General features: G+C 34.8%; 2 protein-coding genes across 2 annotated transcripts; both read left to right on the plus strand.

The window, feature by feature from the left end:
- The first annotated feature begins 67 nt into the window (after positions 1-67).
- On the plus strand, positions 68-2257 carry LOC126672279 (B3 domain-containing transcription factor LEC2). The gene is made up of 6 exons (XM_050366227.2): positions 68-484; positions 563-637; positions 757-857; positions 947-993; positions 1072-1145; positions 1737-2257. The coding sequence occupies exons 1-6, from the start codon at positions 68-70 to the stop codon at positions 2139-2141; spliced, it is 1119 nt and encodes a 372-aa protein (XP_050222184.1). The 3' UTR covers positions 2142-2257.
- An 8117-nt stretch (positions 2258-10374) lies between these two features.
- On the plus strand, positions 10375-11811 carry LOC126673290 (uncharacterized). Its single transcript, XM_050367375.2, has one exon. The coding sequence runs from the start codon at positions 10378-10380 to the stop codon at positions 11677-11679; it is 1302 nt and encodes a 433-aa protein (XP_050223332.1). The 5' UTR covers positions 10375-10377; the 3' UTR covers positions 11680-11811.
- Positions 11812-12702: the final 891 nt, after the last annotated feature.

The raw sequence follows: 12702 nt of genomic DNA on the forward strand, positions 1-12702 counted from the left end.
AGCAAACACCCACATCCCCAAAACAACACAAAAACATAGAATTTTCCCTTGTTTGCCGTTCTGATTGATGGAGAATCTTATCTCCACTAACACCAGTAAACCAGTGAGCTACCCTTCAACATCTACTAATTCTTCACCAGAAGAAGACAGCATACCGAATCCTTTTCAGTTTCATCCTATAGACCAGGCTGGTCAGTACTCAGCCTCAGCATTTTCTTTGTATCATCCTCTCTGGAATGTGAGTGAGATTCAAAGGCCGCGGGTTTTGCAGCCAAATGGGGCGTCAGAAAGGAGAGTTGTTGATGCATATACGACTAAAGTTGCTCGAAATAAGCGAAAGCTGGCTCGCCAAAGGACCCTTACCAAGCATTCTAATTCTGCTGCTCATTCACTTCTCGATGCCCGGAGATTGACCTTCAATCTGCAATCTGGCCAGAGTAGTATCAATAGAGATCTTTATAAATTCTGCACCCCCGACAACAAGGTCAGTTTCTGCCAAATTTTATGGAATTTGGTTTCTGTTTTTTATGTGTTTTTAGATTGTTTTCTAATGTGTTTGCAGAAACTAAGGTTGTTGCTGAGAAAGGAATTAAAAACAAGTGATGTTGGGTCTCTTGGGAGGATTATTCTTCCAAAGGTGAAGTTTTATTGATTCATTCACAAGTCCACTTTTAGGACAACCACTTTAATTGTTGTTAGTAAGAAACCATGATATCATAAGCTGATCTATTGTGTGGTGTTTGCATGCCAATCCAGAGAGAAGCAGAGGAAAATCTGCCTGTTCTGTCTGATAAAGAAGGAATTTTAGTTTCAATCAGAGATGTGAACTCTAACAAAGAATGGAGCTTGAAGTTCAAGTAAGAATTTCCCTTGATTTGCTTACACATGTTTTTGTTTTATAATTCTGCGACTTTCAGACTATGATAACCATTGATCTATGACATAGGTATTGGTCTAACAACAAAAGTAGAATGTATGTTCTTGAAAACACAGGTGAGTGATTCAAAAACAAACCTTCTGAATTTTACTTCTCTTTCGAGTTTATTTTCATTACTATTTTAATCTCTACAGGAGAATTCGTAAAGCAAAATGGGATGGGGATCGGCGATTCCCTTACACTCTACGAGGATGAGAACAAGAAACTCGTGAGTTTATCTCATCTTCCTCCTATTACAACTATATAGTACTAACATTTAACTTCATGTTTAACATTATAAATTTGGAAATCGAAAGTCTCCATATATTAGGCTTAGCCCATTAGTTATCAAAAATTGAACTGCCAACCATATAATGCTAGGAAGCAACATGCTAGAGTTCTTGATTCCGACGTTTCAGCATTTAGTTCGTTCATTAAAATGCTTCTGAAACTCTAAAACTCTATATTTATAACTTATTCTTATAGAAAACTGTCCTTTTGCCCGTTTTCTGTTTCGCCATTTCCCTTTCGGTGAGGCTATATATACTTGACCTTACCATGGAAAAGTGTGGAAACTCCAATAAATGTTGCATCAAGAAACCAAAAGTTTATTTTCAGTCTCTTTTCTTGTAGCAATTGAATGAAATTGCTTACAAATTTGTTTCAACCAGGAGCTCATCTGTTGGAAATTATATTTTGTAACATGTCCACATCAAGATTTATACATGTTTATTTATTAGCCTTTATATGATCAAATATCAATCTTTCCATTCCACTTCTTATTGATTCCTTCAATTATTGGTTTAATGTGAGGGATCAGTATTTCTCCGTCGAGAAGGCCGAAAAACAAAAATCAGACGAACAACACTCCATGAATCATAACTACATATACATACCGCATACATACCAAGCTAGAGAAGAAGAAGAAGCATCATTGGAACTACTGATTGAACAGCTAAAACATGAAGAACAGCAAGAAGAAGTTGTGAGTTTATCCATGGACATTGCTCCCTCTTACAGACACAAAGACGAGGACAAGAATTTCGGTCCGTTCAACAACTTCACCAGCATTAGTATATACCCCCAGCCAGTGGTTGCAGCCATCGCGCCGATGCAGCCCTCATCTTCAGCACATGGCTCAATGCGAGTGGTCGATGACCATTACGTTGATGACTTCTATACTGGCCTTGATCTTCTTCCTGATGCTTATAGGTACAAATTTTAATTTGATCAAAGACTAGGGGATGAGATAACTTGAAGCTCAAGCTACCTAGATGTTTTTTTTGGCTTTCTAGTGTATACTGATACCTGATTGTTTCTGAACATGGATTTGTTTTGTAATTGTTTCTCTGAAGAAATCTGTCTATGAATACTTTGATTTTCTAATGTTATTGAGCTTGTTTTAGTTTTTTTTTTTAATTGATGAGGCCAATAATTGTATCTTAAGATATATATATAAAACTGGAAATGTATTCATAAAAAAAAATGTAACTTTCTAATCCTCATCAAGCTCTTGAAGTGTAAAATTTTACCTTCTCAATTTATGGATCCTACATAAAAACTTATGTTGTTTTCTTTTTCTATTTTTGTTGTTGGTTTTTGTTTTCTAAATTTAAAATAATTTCTTAAAAAATAATCTGAAAATTTGTTTATTTAAGAAATTATTTTAATTTATTTTTGGGACACTTACCCCCTCAAAGTTTTGGTAAATATTTTAAATATTAAAATTATTTTTGATATATTTTAGAGAATTTTGCTTAATAAAAAAAAGATCAGTTTTATGCTTTAAGGTACAATTAAAATGAAAAAAAATACAAAATAGGGTAAAATTGACTAATTTGCAACGTCATGATAGGATTAAAAAGGGGATGAAATGTCAGGGTTTTTTAAGACATCAGGCCTTTTGTTTATATGGTCTTTTTTCAAAGTTCAAAGTCCAGTCTCTACCTATTTGTCTTTTATGATGCAAATTAACAAAATAACGAGTTTAATTTTTTTTTTGGTAAAAGTACCGAGATTATATTAAGATCAAACAACTATTCACACAAGCAAAAACAAGAAGCCAAAAGCTTTACAAGTAATAAGCTAATCTGCTATATCTATATGCTGCCATCTATTGTATAGCTGCACAAAAATTCCTGTGTTGTTTCTTCTGGAGAAGAGCTTCAGCAGAACATCATTCCTTATCGCCCTTTGAATGTCTTTCTCATTGACTGTCACATCTTCAAAGATTGCTCTATTTCTTCCTCTCCATATATGATAAATGGTTGCCACAAAAGCAATTCTTCTAACCTTCGCAAGCACACTTTTTCCCTGTGTTTTCCTGCTAAACCATGACCATTCTCTTCTCCACTGCCTCACCTCTCTGTTTATCATACAGTTCAGAAGTGTTTTCTTCATCACCTCAGAAGATACCCTGCAATTAAAGAACAGGTGGTCCAGGGACTCTGTTTCCTCTTTACAAAGCACACATTCATCACCATCAATACACCCCCACTGCTTCAGTTTATCCCTAGTTCTCAGCTTTCTCTTGATTGCTAGCCATGCAATGAAACTATGTCTAGGTACATGCCCAGGGCTCCAAAGAGTTCTCCACCAAGTGACTTCAGAATGCATTGTTCTAAGTGTTTTCCAAGCAGATTTAATTGAAAAGAGCCCCTTAGAATCAGGCTTCCAAGTAATATTGTCATCCTTTTCAGGATTGATTCTGAACTGCTCCCTTATAACATTCCAAGCATTTTCAGTTTGTGTGTCAATAGGATCAGGAAGTTTCCATTCACCCCTATGCCAAACATCCTTCACTTTAGCACATTTTGGAATGTCAGAGTCATCAATAGATATGTCAGGAAAGACTTCAATAATAGCCTGCCCCTTCACCCATGGATCATGCCAAAACGATAGCTCTCCTTTCCCTAAAGAATACTCAAAGCATCCTTTAATATCTTGTCTCAGCTTGACAAGATTTCTCCAACTCCAACTAGCATTTAAAGGCTTTGTGATGCCCCAGAAACTCAGCAGCTTAAGCTTATTCTTTATAACCCACTGAGCCCAAAGAGAATTCTTGACAACAATCAGCTCCCAAATATGCTTCATCACAGCAATTTTGTTCCATAAAACAATATCCTTCACACCAAGACCTCCTTCTCTCTTCAATTTACAGACTTCCTTCCATGCTACCAAGTTACCATACTTATAATCAGCAGACCCTTTCCACAGAAAGTTTCTGCATAACTTCTCAACTCCTTTGGATACAGAAACAGGAAGTATGAACATTGAACACCAATATACCTGCATGCTAAACAGTATTGCATTCACCAGTTGAAGTCTACCTGCATAGCTGAGATGCCTCACTGTCCAGTGAGAAATTCTTTTTGTGATCTTCTCTATTAAACCATTGCAGTCTTCTTTACTTAGCTTCTTACTGATCAAAGGGACACCTAAATATTTAATAGGTAATGTACCCTCAATAAACCCCATCTCCTCCAGAATGATGCTCTTCACACTCTCCTGCACCCCACTGAAGTATATGCAACTTTTCTGCTCATTAATCTGCAAACCAGAAACTTCATAGAAATGCTGCAGAACTCTAGCAATTTGCCTAATACTCCCAATCTCACTCTTGCAGAAAATAAACAGATCATCTGCAAAGCTCATATGTTTAATCTTTAAATTTTTGCATCCAGAATGGTAGGCAAAGTTTCCATCACACATAGTCTTTAAAGCTCTAGACAAGTATTCCATCACCAAAACAAACAATAAAGGGGACATAGGATCCCCTTGCCTAATTCCACAAGCTCCCTTAAAGAATCCTTCAGGCTTACCATTAATCATCACAGAGAAAATTGGGGATCTAACACACACCATAATCCACTTAATGAAATCATTAGGAAATCTAAGGCCAAGAAGAACTTCCTCAATACAATCCCATTGCACAGAATCATAGGCCTTTCTAATATCAATTTTCATTGCACAATCATTTCTCCCCTTAGATCTATGGTAGTTGAAAACTAATTCATGAGCTAAGAGTACATTATCACTAATCTTCCTCCCAGGGACAAAGGCAGACTGGGAATGGTCTACAATATATCTCAAACATTCTCTCAACCTATTAGCAATTATCTTAGTAATACACTTGTAAATAACATTGCAACAGGAAATGGGCCTAAAATCACTTAACTGTTCTGCATTATCAGTTTTAGGGATTATAGTGATTATAGTAGTGTTTACCTGCTTCAAGAGTTTCCCAGATAGAAAAAAGTCTTTCACAGCCTCACACACATCATATCCAACAATTGGCCAGCTCTTCTTAAAAAATAAGCTCCCATACCCATCAGCACCAGGGGCTTTATCAGATCCTATATCAAACATGGCCTTCTTTATCTCACTATCAGTAACAGGCAAGCATAGTTTTATCTTATCCTCTTCAGACACATATTCCCCTCTAGCCAACACTTCATAATCAACACTACTCTCTCTGATCTTCTTCTTCCCAAATAAGTTTTGATAGTATTGAATTATGTTGTTGGTTATCATATTCTGGTCACTAATCAATGCACCATTCACCTTCAAGTGGGATATTCTATTTCTAGCTTGTCTCTGCTTCAAAGAATTATGAAAGAATCTTGTGTTGAGGTCTCCTAAATCAATCCACTGAACTCTTGATTTTTGTCTGTAAAAGTTCTCTTCCCATCTCAGTAATTCCTTCAACTTGATAACTGTGTCATGTTCTTCTTGTAGCAGCTCAGGATTCATAAGATCATTCTGAATTTGACCCTGGATTCTGTCTAACATTTTTCTAGTGTCTTCCACTTGCCTTGATATATCATGGAAACTCTCTCTGTTCAGATCTCTAAGCACTCTTTTAAGCCTGGTTAGCTTTTGACTGACTTGATACATCTTAAAACCCTCCACTGGTATGCTCCAGTTGTTTTCCACTATCTCCATAAACTTTGGACTTTCAGTCCAAATGTTAAAAAATCTAAAAGGCTTATAGTTCACTTTTACAGTCTCATTAAAGATAACCACAAGGGGAGAATGGTCTGAAATCCCCTGATTCAATACTAATGCTTCAGCATCAATAGAATGAATCCACCTCTCAGAGACCAGAACTCTATCAATTCTTCTCCACACTCTACTCTCTCCATGTTGATTATTAGTCCATGTGTATAAATTACCCTTCCACTTCAGTTCAGAGAGTTTTGCAGCATCTAGACACTCCTGAAACTCCAGACAGTCACTCTGGTTTGCAACATTACCTCCACATCTTTCAGAATCCTTTAAAATGGCATTAAAGTCTCCTAAAACTACCCAAGGCTCATTTGTAGTATTAGCAATGCTCAGAATGTCTTTCCACATCTCCTTTCTACTTCCAGAGTCATTCATACCATAAATAAAGGTCACTTTAAAAGTTCTCCCTTCTCCAGAAATCTCACAATGCATCAGTTGACTGGATTTTATCAAGCAATTTACCATAACATCAATCTTAAAAACAACCCAAATTCTCCCCAACTCATTAAACTCATAGTTACTTATCATTTTCCATCCCTTCAAATTCAGACTTCTCCAAACTTTATCAATATTTATATTCCTCACTCTAGTTTCTACAATAGCAATCAGAGATAGTTTATGATTAACAATCCACTTCCTCACCTCTGAATGCTTAATAGGGTCATTCAGACCCCTAATATTCCACACTCCGATCATTTACCCCTATCAGGGGGTATGCTTGCCTTCTTCACCCTCTTATCACCAATGATCCCAACTCTAGAGCTACCAGCAATATCATTTCTATCCCCACCAACAATAAGTTGTGCAGAGTTAGAAGGTATCTTACCTTTTCCTTTGGGCACTACAGCTCCCATGGTGCTCCCTACTACTTTAGTTTGCTTCTGAACATCAACCACCTTGTTAGTAGCTTTGTAAGGCGTTTTCTCAGACTGGCCACTTCCTTCCACCTCTCTACTATCTTCTCCTTTTTCTTCTGCATCCTCCTTTCCTTCAGCAGGTTTGCTCTTTGGCACCCATGCTTTTTGATCCACTACTTTGCAATATTGAGCTATATGCCCCATAGTTTTACACTTGGTACATGCTGGGGGTCTCCATTCATAAACCACCTTCTGCTTAAACTTCACATTGTTTTCATCTTCTAATATTATCTCTTCAGGAAAGTCCCCAAAGATCTCCATCTCCACTAGAACCCTTGCATATGCTAATCTTGACAAATCACTAGTGCACTGATCAGTGTACATGGGACGACCACACATACTAGCTATCCTCCCCAGCATCACAGCTGACCAGAACTCCCATGGCAGCTTAGGAAAATGCACCCAGATTGGAATCTTCATGAATTCATCCATTTCAAAGGTCATCCTCTTCTGCCATTCTTTAAAAATCATGGGTCTCTTATCAAAGAACAGAGGTCCTTCTGCCAGAGCTTTCATCTTCCCTTCATCATCTTGGAAATTCAGAAGAAACATCTTCGGATTAATCTGTATGACTTCAAGTAACCCACAGCTACTCCATCTACTCATAACATATCCCTGCAATCTATAGAATCGTGGTTCAAGACCTACCACAGAGCATATCAAGGCATACCTCCACTTGTTCTCCTCTTCCTTCATCTCAGATGAATGAAACTTGACCACTCTAACACCATCGCTCAGAGAGGGAGGTTGGTATTGCAGCTTTGTCCCACTATCTTTAGATCTATTCGTAGCAAACAATGATCTCCAACTTTTGTTCTCACCTCCCACTGTCGGAACTTCATCCTCCTCCTCAGTTAAAACTAGGGTTTCCTCATTACTCACTCTTGTTGCAAGAATCTTAGGAGCACTACCCATACTCCTTTCACTCACCACCGATTTAACACTCTCAACCCCTTCTCTACCAGAATCATATCCCGTTCTATCAATTCCATTTTCAATCATTCCTGCCCTAACTGCGTTATTCAACTCAGTCACCTCTTCAGAAACTGGATCTGCCTCTAAAGCTGTCCCTATGTCATCCTCTTCTTGTACTTCCTTCTCAAGAACCTCATCAATTAATTGTAATTTCAGATTTAAAACTTTCTTACTCTGAAGATTGTTCCCCTTCTTCACTTTCTTCCCCATTGCAGAGAAACGGCGTACGTTAACTTGAAAAGACTAACTGGCGCCGAGAGAATTTCAGAGAGAAAAGCCACGTCATCAGAGATTTAAACGTTTTAACGAGTTTAATTTGTATATCATTTAAAAACCTAAAAAACAAATTGAAAATCCAAATATCTTGATATAAAGTTATTAATATTAATCAAAGGATTTATTATAATCCGCAACAAAACCATAATCCAATACCTATCATGATTACTTATTTAACTCTTCTCCAATTTCTATATACTAGTCGTAAACCCGTGCATTTGCACGGAATCTAATTAATAATCATATTTTAAAAATATTTTTTTACAAATAATAGTTAAAAGTTGATATTTTAAAATTTATGAAATGATAAACAGATGCTTTATACAATTTTAAAAACTAATGAAAGTCACCTATTTATAATTATTTTTAAAAATTGACTTAAATGCTCCAAAAATCACGAACAATCGCGTGTTTTTGGTATTTAAGACAAACTTTTAATTTTGGTATAAAAATATATGAAGTACCAATATAAAAAGTAATTGCAGATAAATGTGCGAGAAAAATATAAAAAGCCTAATAGAGCAAGTTATGCAAATGAATAATATACATATATACACACATTTACAATACATAAATAGTTCAAGATCTTACCTATATTATTTACTGGCTATGCGCGTATCCCTTTTTTTCATTAGAATTGTTTTTAGAGGAAATTAGACTCAGCATTTGATTATCAAAAATAATTCCAAAAATACTTGAGCATCTTTTTTTTTTCTGTCAACACTTGATCCCACCTTTTTATTTCATCTAGCACTTGATTCCACCTTTTTATTTCATCCAGCACTTGATTTCACCTTTTTATTTCATCCAACACTTAACCCAACTTTTTTATTTCGTCCAACATTTAACTTCATTTTTTTATTCATCCAACATTTAACTCCATTTTTTTAAGACTTAGAAATTAGATTTTAGGATTTTAGGGGTTTAGGGTTTATGATTTTAGGGTTAGGGTTTAGCATGATTTAGGGTTTAGCATGATTTAAGATTTAGGGTTTAAGATTTAGGATACAGGGTTTAGCATGATTTAGGGTTTAGAGTTTAGCATGATTTAGGGTTTAGGGTTTAAGATTTAGAATTTAGGGTTTAGGATTTAGCATGTTTTAGGGTTTAGCATGTTTTAGGGTTTAGAGTTTATTATGATTTAGGGTTTAGGGTTTAGAGAAATAAGATTTTAAGTGTTAGGTTTAATGTTTTTATTAAATCAAGTGATAGGTGCAATTTATTTTCTTTTGTAAGTATTGTCCGCAAATAAAAACGAACATAAATATTTTTGAGATTATTTTAATAAAATCAAGTATTTTTCAACTTTTCCCTTGTTATGTCAACTGATATTTTCCTTACAACTTGCAAGTTCTTTATCTATAAATTGAGATTTAAAAAAGTTAAAACTATAAAAATAAGCATTCGTTATGAATATAAGTAGTTTAGTGACATTAGAAAACTGTTGGCACTTGTATTCTGGTGCAATTAGACATAGTAATATGATTTTTCTATACATTAAAATTGACCTAATTAAATTCGAACAATAACAAACCGACAATAAACGAATGATTAAGGTTTTTAAAGTATATAATTGTATAATCATTTTAGTCGGTTAATGTAATATAAAAATGATACAACAAACTAATTCAATTGAAAAACAAATACATTGTATTTTAATTTAGTCAAAATATAAATTTAAAGAAATTGTCCAAATTAGAGAGCTCTAATCCATTGAATCTATTATTGTCTCCCTGAGTTTCATTTGGTTTCCATTTACATAAACTCGTCTAAATTATATCAGTTGATTATTTCCATTTATCACGGGCAAAGATCAAAGAACAAATAGTTTGGTTGTTTGCTTAACATAAAATAGTAGACATTCATTAACTCTCACCTGGATTTGTTGAGATTATAGTCCTTGTACATGGTGCCATAATAGAAACAGATCAAGAAACTTTTTGTTTGTAATTAGATTAAAAAATTGATGAAACAGTAGAAAAGGAATGAGGTTAATTGTAATTAGGAAGTTGTTGTTAAAGAAACTCAATTATTCGAAGAAATAACCAATATGTTATGGATTGGAGAAGAGAGAAAGATGATGTAAAAAATTCAATTAAGATTACTTGTTTTGAGGAAGTTGATTTAATTTAGGAATCATATTCTATAAATTTAAAATTAAAATGAGTTTTAAAAAAGATGGGAACTAATGAGAATGTTCTATTTGATGAGAATTATTGAGAGCGCTATAGATAATTACTCTTTTAACAACACTAAATACTGTTTAACTGCTGGCACATCTTTCTGATGGGTGCTAGATTTTCTGTTCCTGCCGACGAAGATGAGAAAGCCGGTGCTATATTTTCCGATGAAGCCAACGATGAACGGGTTGATTGGCGTAAGCTTCCGAATGATTTGATGATCGAAATCATTAAACGGTTGGATGTAACTGATCGTATGATGTTGTCCGGAGTATGCAAGTCATGGAGTCGGCTTGCCATGCAGAAAAACATTCCAGTCCATCAATTTCCATTGTTGATGCTCCCTCATCACATTAATTGCACACATATTCGATTCTTCGACGCCTGTCGATCTTTAATGTACCGATATAATCTTCCTAAATCTATTGTTCGAAGAAAAGGATGGTGTTTCGGTTCTTCAAAAGGCTGGCTATTGATTGCTACTAAAGAAAAATATAATGATGGACCTGAAATTTCCATGTTGAATCCAGTTTCAGGACAAATCATTGAACTTCCTCCTATCGACGAATTCGAGGCTTCGTTCAGTTCTGTCAGAGAATGTGTCACTGGATTAGAACTGTTTTTCTTATCTGAAGATGATTGTATAGTTTCAGCAATTTTTAACAATAAGATCTTGGCAATTTGTCGAGCTGGGGACGAGGATTGGACTACGGTTTCTGAAGCCGAAGACGGGGTCTTCATTTACGACGACTTTTGTTTTTTCGACGGGATCCTCTATGTTTTACGTATTTTTTACGGTAACGACGAGGAAGAAGACGACGACATGGTTTTGCCTGTTAGTTTAGAATTATCAGAATTTTGTGGAATTACTATTAAACCAATTGATGATTATCTTTTTCGCCATAGGTTAGCCGTTGAAGTAGTTGAAGCCAATGGGTTTAATGTTTTTAAACAAACTGCCATGTCTGTCTATTTGGTACAATGTGATGGCGAACTGTTTAGGGTTGATAGGATTTTTGATATTTTTACGCAAGATGACGACGATGATGATGAAGATGACGATGACGATGATGCATCATTTGATTATATGAAAACAACAAAATTTGTGATTTATAAGATAAAGGATGGTAGAATTAGTAGTGATGAGTGTAAGTTGAAAAATGATCAAATTATATTCTTGGACGGAGGAGCACCATCTCTATCTGTAAAGTATTTTAAAGAAGGGGTAAAAGGAAATTATATTTACTTTTTGGATGATCATTGTGCCGATCCGAGTAGCAAGATTCTTCCATTTGTAACTCATGACTCCGGCATTTGCTGTCTCGACGATGATGGCCGGATTACACGGTGTTTTCCTACTGTCGACTTTCCAGATCATATGAGTTGGTTTACCCCGCAAATAATTTAGACATGCTAGTCCGTTTAAGTAAAGAAAAATAATAATTTATAAGATATCTTTGTTTTGTTCAATTGGAATCGGATACATGAATGAAGTATGAACTTTTGTCGATTGGATCTACCAATAATATACGATTCATGATTAGGAGAAAATATTTTGTTAGGATTAAGTAAATCTGAAAGTTTGTATTTGATCATATATATGGAATCAGATTGTATCATTTTTTTACAAGTTACTAGCATATGGCAAGAAGAAAGGCTCTTTTTCAAAAATTTGCTCTCACTTTATTTTTAAACATATTTTTTATTTAGATGCTCGAAGTTTAAATAAAAAGCTACATCTATCTATCCGTCAGCATTATTATATAGTGTTCTATTTTTGTATCTTATTTTCTTCAATAATTCTTCTTTAGTCTGAAGTTTATTTTAGTTTGATGTGATAGTTTTTTAGTTTAAATTTAGATTACATGTGTTAAATTGAATTATTCAAGACTATTTTGTTTGTTTGTTCAGCCTTTAAATTTAGACTTTTGATGATCCAAGGGCTTTTTAAGACAAATTTGAAATATTAAGCTATAAAAAAAATTCAGTAAGTGGCATGCGATTCTAACTCGATTCATTTTGGAGCTTCGCAATTCTAATCTTATGAAGCCGGAGATGTTGGTGGAAAACTGTTTATTTTTAGCTAACCAGTTTTATAATATTGATATTTTTTTTAACAAAGGGTCAACGCGCCTCCTAAACTTGTGACACGGAATCATCTTACTCAATTTATACTTTTTTGAGCAACTAACCCCAAAACTCTTCACTTTTGGGTTTGACCTTATAATTTATATTTTTATTTTAAAAAACAAATTTAGGATAATTATATCGCAATAATAAGAGAAGTATCTAATTATATTTTTGCATCTCTCACCTCCGATTTGTATTTTACGCGTTTTGAAAATACAATTATGGGGTTACTTGATCCGAAAATGAAGAGTTTTAGGGTTAGTTGCTCAAAAAAATATAAATTGGATTAGGTGACCCCGTG

The sequence above is a fragment of the Mercurialis annua genome, linkage group LG3 (assembly GCF_937616625.2).
Source record: "Mercurialis annua linkage group LG3, ddMerAnnu1.2, whole genome shotgun sequence".
NCBI classification, from domain to species: domain Eukaryota; kingdom Viridiplantae; phylum Streptophyta; class Magnoliopsida; order Malpighiales; family Euphorbiaceae; genus Mercurialis; species Mercurialis annua.

Bases quoted from the DNA above. Each gene is read 5' to 3' on its own strand.
- LOC126672279 (XM_050366227.2), top strand. From the start codon at position 68: ATGGAGAATCTTATCTCCACTAACACCAGTAAACCAGTGAGCTACCCT. The intron at 485-562 runs GTCAGTTTCTGC...ATGTGTTTGCAG, and splicing joins TCTGCACCCCCGACAACAAG to AAACTAAGGTTGTTGCTGAG. The intron at 638-756 runs GTGAAGTTTTAT...ATGCCAATCCAG, and splicing joins GGAGGATTATTCTTCCAAAG to AGAGAAGCAGAGGAAAATCT.
- LOC126673290 (XM_050367375.2), top strand. From the start codon at position 10,378: ATGGGTGCTAGATTTTCTGTTCCTGCCGACGAAGATGAGAAAGCCGGT.